Here is a 14175-nt window from a genome sequence, read left to right as displayed (position 1 = left end):
TCTTCTGCCAACAAAGGCTTGAAATTCCCTCAAGATAGAGGGGTTCAGGTCAGTAGTGATCACTTTCTGGTGTTACTTTCTGTCTGCTCTTGGGTGGCTTGGTCACCTCCATCCCATTGCCAGTGAACAAGTGTCTAGATTACAAGATCACCATCCTCACTGGTTCTTCTGCTGGCCTTGACACAGAGAGGCTGAGATCTGAATGGGCCTTGGAAACAGAATTCCCCTAGAGCTAATTCTCCCAGGTCAAGGACGGGGCTCAGTGAGACAATGAAGAGAGAGCTGGCCAGCTGCTGAAGTGTGCAGAGCATGTGTGCGGGATAAACAGAGGCCTTCAGTCTTGAGGGCTCTAATCCTGGGAATGATGGTGGCAGCAGGATGGTCCCAGTCAGCCCCAGGCCTCCTGAGTTCTGTGCCCACCTCTGTGAGTACTTGCCCAAGTCACGTTTCCAGTACTCTGGCTGAGTTCCCCTGCATGTAAAATGGGGATAATGACGCCTGCCTCCCAGCAGGATCCTGACGTGCTCCAAGATTATGGGCTGTAAAAGTCTTGAGCCATTGACTTTAGAAATGAAAGCAAGCTAGTGAGTCCCCCTGCTGGACCCTTAACTGATTTTTGGTACAGTGCATAAGTTATTAACATGAACAATGTGAGAGCAGGGGGTCTTGCCCCAGGCCATTAAACAGACCACTGAAAGTCTCCCTTGGAAAAGTCCCCATCCCACGTGGCTTAGATGGACCCCGCTGAAACCTCAGGGCTGATTTGCAGAGGTGCAGAACTCCAAGTAAAACCAATGGGAGCAGCAGTTGCTCAACACCTCTGTAAATCAGCCGCCCGCCCCTGAGGCCTTGGATAGAGTGGAGTGCCAGCGAACAAGAGCGAACGGTCCGTTTGGTGTGGTGTGGTAATGGGCAAACATGTAAGCAGCAGATCAGCATGTGGACTCTGGGCCGTCTGGAATGCATCCTGGCTGCTTGTTGCCTTGGTTCTGTTACAGCAAGAGGATGCTGGTGCAGAGCACAAGTCCAGTAAGCGTTTGATGTCTGCAATAACATCTCCTCCCGGTGGCCCCTGAAGGCACAGAGATGAGAATGGGGAGAGGGTCAGGAGGGTATCATGCATACAGCACAGCTCAGCAGCTCTAGAGGAGCAACACATTCTCAGCACACGTTGCACAAGTCTGGCTTGCTGCCTTGTGGGTGAGTGTGTATGTTTCCTTGTGGGTGTCTATGCACAGTGTGCCTAAGAGTGAATATTGTGTGGCTGTATGTTAGGGTGCAGCACATGTCTTTGTGTGGGCCCCTGTGTATACATGCACATGTTGTTTGCTTGTGTATGAGAGAGAGAGAGAGATGTGTGTATGCTGGTTTTTGTGCTTGTCTGTGTGAGCTGTGATGTGTACATAGCTCTGTGTGTGTGTGTGTCTATGTGTGATGTGTGGGTGCATTAAGATAATCGCTGTGCCGTGTCATTTAGCATTGGATGGTTCTAGTTTCTTCTCTGTCTTTCAGCTCTTTATCTTGAGTCATCGCCAGCTGGGATGATCCCTGACTTATTAGCCATCAAAGCCAGGGGTCAGCCCTATCTGCTAATGCCTCTGCCCCAGTGTTCGGCCAGATAACAGGGAGGAGAAAGGGAGAGGAGAGAGGGCAAGAGAAGAATGTCAGGCCTGAACTGGACTTTCCAGTGAGCACCATGCCTCACCTCCTGGGGGAGTGCAAATGGTGATGAGCTACTGAGTGATCCCTGAGTGCAGCAAATAGATAGACTGGTGATGTAGTCTGAGTACCTGTATGTAAGAGGCCTAACTGTTTGGGGTTCTTTTGCTAATAGCCTCCTTACAGAGGAGAGAGCAATGGAGGAAATGTTTAGGGGTGATACTGCCAAGAGCTGACCTGTTTTGTTAGAATCCCTGGGGTACATCGTCTTCAGCCAGAATTAGGAGGAGAAGGCCAGTCACAGACAAGCAGCTGCTGACGGGTGTGTTCCCAAAGCCGGGGCCGCAGTGTGATCCAGTGGCTAAGCGGGGTGCTGCCGAGACCTGGGTTCTGTTTGCCGTTCTGCTGTGTGACCTTGGATAAGTTATTCCCTGTTCTGTTCTGTTTCCATTCCCTGTCTCGTCTATTTAGACTAAGCACTTTAGGGTAAGAACTGTCTTGAACAGTTTATTTGTACAGCCCCTTGCACAATAGGGCCTGAGCTCCTGCTGCTATACAAATAATACTACAATATAAATAATGAGGAGGGCAGAGTGTGCTTGTGAAGTGACCCCAATGCTGCAAATGCCCTCTGTGCTGCCTTTCACACCATCCTCACTGAACTCAGCACATGCCCCAGTGTTTGCTGGCACTTGCTCCATCTGAAGCATCCTCTTCAGCCCATCACTGAGCTGATCACCAGAAGAGCAGGCTTTGAACCTGGTAAAGGCCCCTTAATCCTTCTATCTCTTGGAGGAAAGAAAGAAGCCCCATGAGCCGCACTGTGGGTGGAAAGGTCCTGCATCGATTTGGGAGAGAGACCCTGAGACTCTTGCGGCAAATAAGTGGCTGAGTTGGGAACAGAGCCCGTGAGCCCCAACTCCCCAATCCCTGCTGTGTCCCAAAGAGCACATGGCTTCATCAAGTGCTTTGGGGACTCTGGACTTCTGGCCCGAAAGGGTTAAATCAATCACTTGGGTCACGTACGTGCCAGTTAGCATTCACCCACTGCAGCAGAAGGCATGGCCGGAGCTGAGTGATGTGCGTTCTGCGGCAGTGAAATACACTTATCCATGTGATAGCTGATGGATTGTCGATTTCTTCTTGCAGACCCACCTCTCGTCAACTTGTCCGTAGAGCCCCAGCCAGTGCTTGAGGACAACACAGTGAAGTTTCACTGCTCTGCTAAGGCTAACCCAGCGGCAACCCAGTACAGGTAAGATTGCCTGCAAGGAGCTGGCCTCTGTTCATTATGGAGTATGTTTAACACTGCCCCCTACTAGAGTTGTGCTCATGTTGGTGTGTTCTACTGGCTGGCCATATGGAGCTGTGCCCAGCCGGTGGTTTTGGAGCTGTTGTGTATTGCTGTGTTTATTACCATGGGTGGCTATAGACTGGCACTTGCTCTTGTGCATTGGATAAGATGGGCTTTGCCCCAGCTGCATTGACCATGCGATGTATTAGATGGGGTATAGAGCTAGCACTGCTCCCTCCTGGACCAGAATGGACCTGCTCCTGCATACCCAGCCCCTCTCTGCTGCAACCAGAGACCAGTGCTGCCTGGTGCTCCAGCCACAGTCTCTCCCATTGATAGTGATGCTGTATGTTAATGGACTCCATCTCTGCACACACCGGACTCCTTCGTCAGAGATTCACTGGCACTTTAGAGGGGATTAGAGCCCTGGCAGCACGGTAGCATAACCATATGTTTGGGGGCATAACTATCAAAATACACACTGAATGAACAGTCTATTATGGGAGAATTTGGGGGTTGTTTGTTTTTTACATAGTCTTTGCAAAAGATACAACTTCATTAGCATCTCTGGGCTTCTATTGCACTCTTGGTACCCATGGCAGAGGCTGTTTAATCAGAACAGTATAAGGGAAAATGCAGGATCATTGGAGGCCACATAGTGTAAAGTGGTGGTTCTCGACCAGGGATACGTGTACCCCTGGGCGTACACAGAGAGGTCTTCTAGGGACTACATCAGCTCATCTAAATATTTGCCTAGTTTTACAACAGGCTACATAAAAAGCACTAGCGAAGACAATACAAACTAAAATTTCATATAGACAATGTCTTGTTTATACCGCTGTATATACCATACACTGAACTGTAAGTACAATATTGATATTCGAATCAATTTATTTTATAATTATATGGTAAAAATGTGAAAGGAAGCAATTTTTCAGTAACAGTGTGGCTGTGACACTTTTTTGTATTTTTATGTCTGATTTTTATAAGCAAATAGTTTTTGTGTGGTGAAACTTGGGGGTACGCAAGACAAATCAGACTCCTGAAAGGGGTATAGTCATCTGGAAAGGTTGAGGGCCACTGGCGTAAATTAGGGGTGTTCAGACTGTGGGTACAGAATAGGGCTAGGGGTTCACTCGAGACTAGGGGGGGCAGGAAATGTTTTTGCTCTCCTGAAAGAATTTTTGAGATTTAAACATTTTTTTGCATCCCAAAAAGTCAAAAATCTCATATTTTTGCAAACTGGAAAAAAATTGTGTCAGGTCAATTGAAACCTTTCATTTTGATCATTTCAGTTTCAACGTTTCATTTTTATTTTCACTTTTTAAAACCTTTTTAAAATTTAAATGTAGTAAAATTTAGAATTGGAAATTTCAATTCGAACAACAAAAAATGTCAAAACAAAACATTTGGACAATTTCCAGACTTTCCTTTTCCAAAAAATTTTCTTTTCAAGGGATTCGTCAAATCTGACCCTGTTTCATGACCAGTTTTAGAAAAATTGGCATTTTTTTGGTGGGGAAAAAAAGATTTCATCAAAAATTTCCCAACCAGCACAACTCACAACCACCCTGCTCCAAATATGGGGAGGATCTTGGCCAGATCCAGCTAGATGAAGAAGGTTTCAGAGTCTGGGAGGCCAGAAAAAGTTGCTAATACTTGGACAAGAGGTTAGAGAGAAGGCTTGGGACCCAGGACTTCTGTGTTCCAGTCTTAAATTTGCCAGTGACCTTGGAGAAAGTCATTGAATCTGTCTGCGCCTCAGAAATAATACTCTTTACCCAGGGGTCTCTTGGTGTTAAATTAATGTTCACAAAAGTCGGGGTCAGACTGGTTCAACACCACAGGTCACTTTTCTCAAGGGTCCATCTTGCACCCCAGAATCTAAGCTTTTGAATTTAAAAAAAATCTAAACCTTCTAGCTCTTATGACTGGATAGAAAATGCTCAGAATGTGACTGATTGCATCGCAGTGCTGTGGTGTCTGCCTTAATCTGCAGACAGCCTGCTACAATAGCTCTGAAAGAGGTGTGAGCAGACCCGTTTATCCTAGCTGACTGTTAACGCTGAATCTCAATTGCACTGATTTAAATGGCCAGAGTGGGGCAGCATGAGCTGTGGAACGGGCAGAGGTTGGGGAATCAAGAGGCTCTGAGTTCTAACCGAGTCTCTCACAGTGTGATGTTGAGCAAGTCATTTCACCTTCCTGTCTCAATTTCGTCTTCTGTAGAATAATACTTGCTACCACTTGCATATGATTTGAGAATTAGTTAGCCAATGACTAATTACAGTACAGAGTTTTCCACATGTGACGCGATATACCATAGAATTTCCGAGTTCCGAACACCTTGGAGTGGAGGTTGTTCGTAATTCTGAACATTTGACTTAATACAGCTTTGAAACTTTACTATGCAGAAGAAAAATGCTGCTTTCCCTTTATTTTCTTTTTGTAGTTCACATTTAACACAGTACTGTACTGTATGTTGCATTTTTTTTGTCTCTGCTGCTGCCTGATTGCATACTTCCGATTCCAAATGAGGTGTGTGGTTGACTGGTCAGTTTGTAACTCTGGTGTTCGTAACTCTGAGGTGTTACTGTATAAATGCTTTGTATTAGTGGTGTCACTAACCACTTCATTGATGATCAAAGCATATGAGAAAGGAGAGGGCTAATCATATTGTCAAGATTTCCAAAATCTGTTCCCAGTGGTAACTCATTTTGGCATCGTGACTCAAGCAAGAGTTGGGGTGGAGCCTGGGACAGTACTGTCAATTATTTTTTTTCCAGTCTGATCCATGTGTCAAACATTTTGAGATCCTCAAAAGGTGCCTAATAATTACCTCATCATCCATTCTCTACATGTGCTTCCCCAAACCAACCCAGGATACCCAGGCTGGACTGGCTTCTCCCTAGGGATGCTGCATTTTGGATCAGTCCACATGCTGGACCTTGTGGTTTGACTCCTGTGTCTCCTCAAGCTGATTAGACATATAAGAACTATAAAGATAAACTTTCAGTTGAGTCAAATTAATTTCAGCGACCCCCCTGGACGTTACGTGTGTCATGCATGTGACTCCTTTTTGGTCCCCTAGCAGAGCTGATGCTTATAGACAACAGAGGTCTCTCAGTTGGAGTCTTGACTCCAGCATCTTGCAAGACACGTAAAGTCTAGCAGGATCTCTCTTCTAGTTTCTTGAGCAAGATGTTGGAACAGCCAAGGCAGGGCTGCCCATCCAGAGAATCCCTCCTAGGTTTTGTATTGAGCCCAGTGCCGTCTGGGACAGGACTTTGGGAGTGTAGCCAGGGTGATGTGTGTACCCATGAGTGTAAATCTGGTCAGTAAAAGTCACAGTCTTGGAATCTGAGAACTCCACTATTGGGTTGTGTGCATCTGTTGCAGTTGCCACAAGTCAACATGTGAGGAGAGAGGAGGAAGAGCTGGCTAAACAGTAACCAGAACACACCCCACGTGCCTGGAAATCCGGTGACAGCCCCATCCCTGGCACTTGGTGCTCTGTGCTCTGTCAATGGGGACTGTGACTGAATACATAAGGGTGAGGAAAATGAAGACAGTGGAATCTGATTGCACATGCTTTGAACTGCTTCCCCCAGCTCTGATGCAGGCAGTTTACCCTCACTGCAAAGCTGTTGTATACACACACCCGCTATCCTGAGCTGCTGGCAGATCTAGCATCGCCATGGAAAATACAGGGCAGTCAGTTTTGAGGGGTGCTCTGATGGGCCACATAAGGGTTCAGAGGAGGGAAGTTGGGGAGACTCTGTTTTAACCCACAACCCATCACCACCACCCCCAACAAAATCTGCACCAACCAAACATCAGGGCTTCCCAAATGAACCAATGGTGATCAGCCAAGGCTAGCAATGTCTCTCCACGCTGGGAGGAGAGTTTGGAGCTCTTGCTCCTGAGATAACAGTAGGCTCACAGTGGAAGAGGGACAGAAACACCTAGTATCCCCTCTGGCCAATGCAGAGAATGACTGTGCTATAGAAGAGCTAGGACTCAGCTGTAGTGAATCCAAAGGATTTATTCACTGAGGCTGCAGCACACAGCCTCAAGTCATGGAAGGAGCTGCTGAGTATGGCACAGTGGCACCACCAGGCTCTGGAAGGAAAGATACACAGTGAAACATCTCTGCCACAAAGAATTTACAGTCTCAGTAGACAAAGGGTGGGAATGGAATTACAGGCACACAGAAAGGAAGTGACAAAGTCACACAGCAGGATCTGGAGCAAAACCTAGGTCTCTCGATCACCACTTCAGTGCCCAACCCATAGATCAGTGGTTGTCAACTTGTGCTCCGTAGACATAATCTGAGAGTAAGTCTAAGGGTTCCAGAAATGACTTAGACTAAAAACTGACTGTACAGAATTCAACTATATATATACAAACAATAGATTTCCAAAGGGGTCCGCAAATGAAAAAAAGGTTGAGAACAACTGCACCAGACAACAACACTTCTCTTGTTCACCCTCCTTCAACATGGCAGTGGCTTTCATATTCACAGCAGTAATCAGCTGCTCATCACTCCTCACTTGGTGTTACACACAGACACACAATTATTTATACTTTTACAAAAACAACTAGTTCATATTAACTGAGCAGCACCTCTGGGGACAGGTTATCATGACCTACCTCCTGTTAGACTTTTACAGCTTAATTAGCACAATCGAGTGTGCTGGTAGCAGCTATTCCTGCTGGCAGGAAATCTTGCCATCAGCACAATAAAGCAATAATTGCATTCCTAGTTACAAAGAAGAGTTATTAATTTGGGAAGTCAATTAATGTCAAAGATACAAGTAGCTCTATTTTCATAAGTATGGTGAAAAATAAAAAAGATGAAGCAGCACATGCCAAGCTGGGCAAATAACTTTGGTGAACTTTCTCAGGAGATGTTACACCATGATGGATTCACTCACACAGTCAAAGGGAAAACAACCCCCGTTGGCTGAGTTACAAGACATTGGCCGCAGCCTGACACAACCCCAGAGCTCAAGACTGCTTGAACTAGCCTTTTCCTCAGCTTCAGCTTAGTGCAGCTAAGGAGGGGCTGCTGAAATGGCTTTATGATGCCTTTGCACCTTAGTGGCCCTGGGGCACTCAGTGCTCAGCTAAATTCCATTCACCACTTATGCATGTTAGAGCTGTCTGACGGCTGCTGTAATTTGCATTGTCTCCCAATGCCCCAGCCTCTGGTATCACCAGGGTGTAAGGGATGCCCAGCCATGCCCCCTTTCCTCTGGCCAGGCCCACTACACTGGCCACAGCATGGGTTGTGTGGCATAGGAGCTCCATTCCATTAAGGATTCTCCTATAGCGGGGACTCCCACAGGGCAGGGGCTCAAACAGGTTTTAGGACAGCTTTGCTCCCTTGTAACTGTCCAAAGAGCTGGCCTGTTCTTTAATCACCGTGTTGTGTCTAAATATCACACACCTCTTCCCCATTCCTGACTCCTTCCAGTCATCCTCCCTGCAGCTGTAGCACTACTTCCCTAGCTCCACTGCTTTCCTTTTCCTTCTCCCTCATGTCAGTGCCATTTGTCCTTTCAGCCTACCTAGTTGCCTTTGTGTCAGCTTTCGCAGCTCTGTAAAGCTCTCCCTGTGTCTCACTCACTGCAAAGCAAGTTATGATCCATTGCATGATGGACTTTCTAAAAAAAAAATTGCTCATTTGATGGATTGTATTTTTTTGCATAGAAAATTGTTTAGTTGTTTTGTTTTTCAAAGAAAAGGAGTCTGAAAAATGTGAGCACTTCATTTGTTTGAGTTTCTTAAGCTCCCTTAATGGATTAACATCACTCAATGCTTTTTTTTCACCACAATAACAAGCTAAGGGGATTTTGCCACCATTCCAGGGCTTCCTTTCATCTAACAGCTATGATTGATTTAGGGCTTTTCGGTTTCATGCCGAAGAATCCCAAAGCACTTGACAGACTATGCAAAAGGGTCAGTTCTCCCACCGCTGAAATGCAGCCATCTCTGGAGTGGAACAGAGCAGCTGTCAGGACAGGACACAGCTGTTTAGGAGAGGATATGAATAAGAAGAAAGCGGGGAGGAATCCCAATAATATATCCATTTGACACTGTAGGGAGAAGTGGACAGGCAAGAGGTATGTTCTAAAACTGGAATATCACTGGGACCTTGGGATTGATGGCATTATGAGATTGTTAATGATGGTAAGCAGTCAGGACTTTCACCTTATATCTCAACCAAACCTCAGTGACCAAGATTTTCAAAGCGCTTGTGTATTTTGGGTGTCCAGCTTGAGACTCCTTAAAGGGGCCTAAATATTCATAAAGTGCCAAGCACTGGGTCACTTTAAGGTGCCTCGGGTTGTACAACCAAGTCCCTAGTCACGTGGCAGTTCTCATACCGTGGCCCCAACACCATGACAACATCTGGCCTTGGCTCCAGTTCACAGCAGTGGGTGAAAACATCCCTTTGCACAGTTCTAGACGTCATCTGCAGGCATTTCAAAGCCACGTGATGATCAGCCAAGCACAGGGATAAAAGATGTGGTGGCTCTCCGGGGCTCTCAGTAAGAGGAGAGGGTGTCACATTTTCATATTATAAAAGTCAGCAGACTTTATCCGAGCAGTTCATGCACTCAGAGCTGTGAGCCTGGGAAGTACAAACAAACCAGCTTTCTGAACCTTGCCTCTGCTTTTGAAGGGAAATGGTATTAAGGAGTGGAACATGTGTAAGTCTTGGATGCAGACCAAGCCCATCAGAAAACAGACAAATATGAAATCAGTGCTTGGGTGAAATCCCAGAGTCCCCAGGGCCATGTCGTCTGTGTAATTCAATCCCCCCCAAGAAAGAGTAGACCTGGGATGCAGAGGAGGTGCAAGACTCCTTAGGAGTCATGCAAGACCAGAGGCAAGGAGCATTCTGTTCTTTGAAATAAATAAATAAATAAAATCAAACTAGGATCAGGTGGAAGAAGAGCTATTTTTTTTTTCCTCCAAGGGACTGAGCTGCTCTGATTTGTGTTATGGGGCTTCTCTCATCCTCTGATAGAAATATCAGGGTCTTGGTCTCTGGCCAACATTTCTTTTTATACCTCCCAGTGTGTTTGTCGGTAAACAACGTTGAATACAGAGGGAAATGTCTAAACAATACAAATGCCTTTTTCTGGGCAGGGGTCCACTGCAGACTCGGCACTATCATCTTTGCCATGAATAACCTGTGCAAGTAGTCACCTCTTTTGGCTTCACACTGGGACTCTGTATTGCAAAGCCAGTGTCTGCATTTTGTAAGCATGACAAGGTCACAAACACGCATTTGCACCCGAGTGCATGCCATGCTGTGTCACGTGCACAAGCCTTGCAACATGCTGTGCATGTGATATGGAGCATCACCCTGCACATATATATGCACTAACAAACATCAGCACACTCTTGTGAGCAAACCCCTGCCACGTGCCTACTGATGCATGTTTTTACTTGCATGCGTGCACGTACACATACACACACACTTTTGCACAGAAAAGGACACACATGCATTCTCATATATATTCCTGTTGCTGCATAAACACACACCCTTCCAGTTGCAGGCATTCTATAGTAGTTTCTGCATTGGAGTTGCCAGTTTGGGTTGGACGTGTTCCTGGAGGTTTCATCGCATGACATAATCTTTAATTAAAGACTAATCTATAATGCTGGGAGATTCCAGGATAGTCCTGGAGGGTTGGCAACCCTATTCTGCATACACACATGGACTGTTGTATGCACCCTCATGGGGACACGGGGGCACATACACATGTAATGTGCTTGTAAAGAAGGTGTTGTTTCTCCCTCCAGAAGCTAGTCCTAATAGAAGATAACAGCGTACTACTGCTGCCTGTTGACAGAGTTGCTGCTTTAGCTCAAGTTACGGAGGTCTGTGTCACAGTGTGGAGACGTGTAGGTTTGGAACCCCATGGAGGGTTAACACATATCTACATCCCATAGGTCACAGAAAGTGCTCTGAAATCTGCTCAGGCACGTGTATTGGCAGGGCAAAGCTTGACTTCAAGTGTGGACACACTGACGTGAGTGTCCTTTAGAAATGAGGATGATGGGAAATAGGGCATTGCCAAGTTCTGTCATTTTCTCCCCATGTGATGTGAGATAAAATTCTCCCCATGGGCCACAGGGAGGCCATTCTATGCCCGCTACTGCATTTTCAGCCCTGTGATCCCAGCTGGCATGCTTGCCCTCTTTGTTAAGTGCTGTGAGGTCCTCAGATGAAAGACATCCATGACGTGAGTATATTGTTAATAATAAGCCAGTAAACTTGCACCTTGCTTTGTACAAGACAGCAGCACTCTTCAGTTATTCCGAAGGCCGGTGAGTAGAGCTCTGCAGGATCCAGAGTTTTCCATTCCATTGTAAAATTTATGATTGAAAAAAAAATCTGTTCTAAAATGAAACAAAAGCAAAAAATTCTGACGTTTCCCATGAAACGAAATTCCAGGGGAAAAAGCCATTTCAGGTCAATGGAACTATTTTGTTTTGATAAAATCAAAACCCTTTTTCCTATCTCTATTTTTAAATCTTTTACATTATTTTCTCCGATATGCAATTTTTAAAAATGGAAAGGAAAAGTTGTTTTAAACTGGGCAATCAAAACACGCCATCCTGAAGAGGTCATCAGAGCGCTACGTTCTGATTTATTAAACAAAAACATTATCGTAGTCAACGTTGCCACAAAACGTTTTGATGCCGATAAAAACCTCATTTTCTGAAGGAAAACTTTCCATTGGAAACTTTCCAACTGGCTTTCCTGGTGAGTGCATTTTTTGTTCCGGGGTGGTGGGGTGAGAGTGGTGCTGGCTCTCTCTGAAGATGCCACTGCTCCGCTTGTGTTCCCGCTGGGGATCCCCATCAGCTGACGGTCCTACCTGAGCTCAAATCCCAAGGATTTCCCGCTTCAGAGAAACTCATTTGTCAGAGGCAGCCTCCCCAGTGTGCTCCCCGCTGCTCTCCCCAGTCTCACTTTATACCAGGTCAGGCACGGAGCTGGAAGATGGGGCTGAAAGCAATGATGGCTTTAGTGACTATTTCAATTCCTGTGATTGGGGTGGAGGTTGAGGTGTCATTTTGGTTTGGTCTGGAGGGAGGGGCCTAAGCATCCCTGACAGTGGCCCGGTTTTCTCCACTGCATATCACAGCAGTTCCTGGAGGGCAGCGAAGCACCTGGCGGAAGGACGGCTCAGTGGTTGGGATGCTAGCCTGGGACGTGGCTTCAATGTCCTGGCCTGCCATTATATGACCTTGAGCCAGACACTTCGGCCCAGATCCTCCCAATGATTTCAATGGGCGTTAAGCACCTAAATACCTCTGAGGGTCTGGGCCTTAGGCTGTCCATGCCTAAATTCCCCAGCTGTGTCCTGGGAATTACAGCACTGCCCGACTGCACAGCAAGTGTCTGAAGATGAATATGTTTAAAGGTTGTGAGGTGCTCGCGCACTACGGTAACGGGGAGCAGGTAGTTACTGAAGCCGGAGAGGTTCGACTGGAGATCAGGGCCCCCTGTGCGAGGTGCCACACAATTTGCACAGCACAAGGCAGTCTCTAGCCTGGAGATCTTATAAACTAATAAGACCAGATGCCTTTTTGGCCACACTTACAAAGGGACTGATGAAGTGACTTGCCCAAGGTCTTCCAAGAAGTTAGTAGCAGAGCTGGACCAAGGTCCTGTGAATATCAGCCGAGTGCCTTAACCTGGAGCCTTCGCGCCTCTGGAGGTGAGGCCTGGACCCTACGTCAGGTGTTGGCATTGTGGCAGGGCTGCGTGGGGAAGCTGTTCTGTGCACAAGCAAAGGCTGTCATTCTCCTCCTGATGCTGCTAGCCTGCCGGAAGGATTAAAGAGGAACTATACTGTGTGGGCAGGATTGCTGGGCTCGTCCCTGAACGTGCCTCAGGGCCTGCCTAGGGCCAGCACTCTCTAGGGCCAGCGCTCCCTGCGGCCAGTGGCCCCCAGATCATGTCCTGTGCTTATACTCCTCACGCAGTGATATCGTGCAGTGGCACGAGCCCAGAAAATGAGGCCAATTGAACCAATCTGGGCCTTTCAACCCATTTAGTCTGAGTAAAGCAATCGGGCCTGAGTGTTTAAGAGCTTCATGCATCTTACTTGGCGTCATGTTGCGCCGATGAGGTGGGACTCTCTGGAAGGCACAGGCTCTGCTCTGGCATGCAGAATGGCCATTACAGCTTTATGGATAGCCCTGCTCGGCTAACAGAGACAAATGCCCTCTGCAAAGGGGAAGGAGCTGACAAGCAGGAAAGGTTGGCTCTCTATTCCTGAAGCTGGAGAAGTGGAACAAGAGCTCTCCCTTCTGCACCACCCTCCCCTCCGCCACCACCACCAATACCTCGCAGTCCAGGGAAAGAAGCCAGACTCCTGAAGGAATGAGATCAACTCTTAACACAAGGGGCTGGATTCTGCAAAGCTTGGCTAGGCGCAGTAGGGAAGGCAAGGCTGCTGCACGGCAGCACCGGTGGGAGTGGAAGCTGTAGGTGTTAAGCCACAAGCCCGTTGGCCCCTCCTCCTTTACTCATGTGAGAGCAGGATAACAAGAGAACGGGGAATGGAAGTGGCCTAGTTACCTGGTCTATAGATACCCTGCTGGTCAGTGGGTGCTCTGTATCCCCCTTGGGGCCAGATGCAGGGAGAATGTGAGGCCAGTGCCTGGTGCTGAAGCAGTGGAGCTTGCAGTTTAATGCTAGAGGTTCCCAGGTCCATCCCTGGTGGTAGCCGTAATACACAGGATATGTCTACACTGCAGCTGGGAGTGGGCTTCCCGGAGAGAGCAGATAACATAGCAATGGAGCTGGGAGTCGCAGAGATGCTAGCTTGGGCTAGCCATCCCAGGACAAACCTGCCCAGCCCCCCGGGGACATACCCAGATGGCCACACCGCTATTTTCAGCGTGACAGCTCAAGCAGTGCTAGTGCCTGTGTGTCTGTTTGGGCTGGGCAGCACGCTCCCGGCTGGGCAGCACACTGCCAGCTGCTATGTGGATGTGGCCTTCAGGGCATGTCTCCACTACATTTAGAAGGTGTGATTGCTGCACATGTAGACACCCCTGAGTTAGCATTGGTCTAGCTAAATCAAAGCTAGCTGGAGTCCCAAAGTTGCTCGGGCAGGTAGCCAGCGGCCTGAGTGGGCTGCATTCAGGAGGCTAACCAAGAGCAAAGCTGGCTACAATCCCCC

The 14175-nt window shown here is 47.3% G+C and overlaps 1 protein-coding gene across 2 annotated transcripts in view; it reads left to right on the top strand.

Annotated features, from left to right (window-relative positions):
* KIRREL3 (kirre like nephrin family adhesion molecule 3) overlaps positions 1 to 14175 on the top strand; it is a 741361-nt gene that overhangs the window by 569299 nt on the left and 157887 nt on the right. For both annotated transcript variants that reach the window (XM_032772016.2, XM_032772015.2), the window contains exon 7: positions 2809 to 2914. In XM_032772016.2, coding sequence (XP_032627907.1) covers positions 2809 to 2914 — 106 coding nt within the window. The remainder of the gene's footprint in view (positions 1 to 2808; positions 2915 to 14175) is intronic.

Source organism: Chelonoidis abingdonii, chromosome 18 (genome assembly GCF_003597395.2).
Source record: "Chelonoidis abingdonii isolate Lonesome George chromosome 18, CheloAbing_2.0, whole genome shotgun sequence".
NCBI classification, from domain to species: domain Eukaryota; kingdom Metazoa; phylum Chordata; order Testudines; family Testudinidae; genus Chelonoidis; species Chelonoidis abingdonii.
Note: the sequence above shows the minus strand (reverse complement) of the source record. Positions and strands in the feature narration are given on the sequence as shown.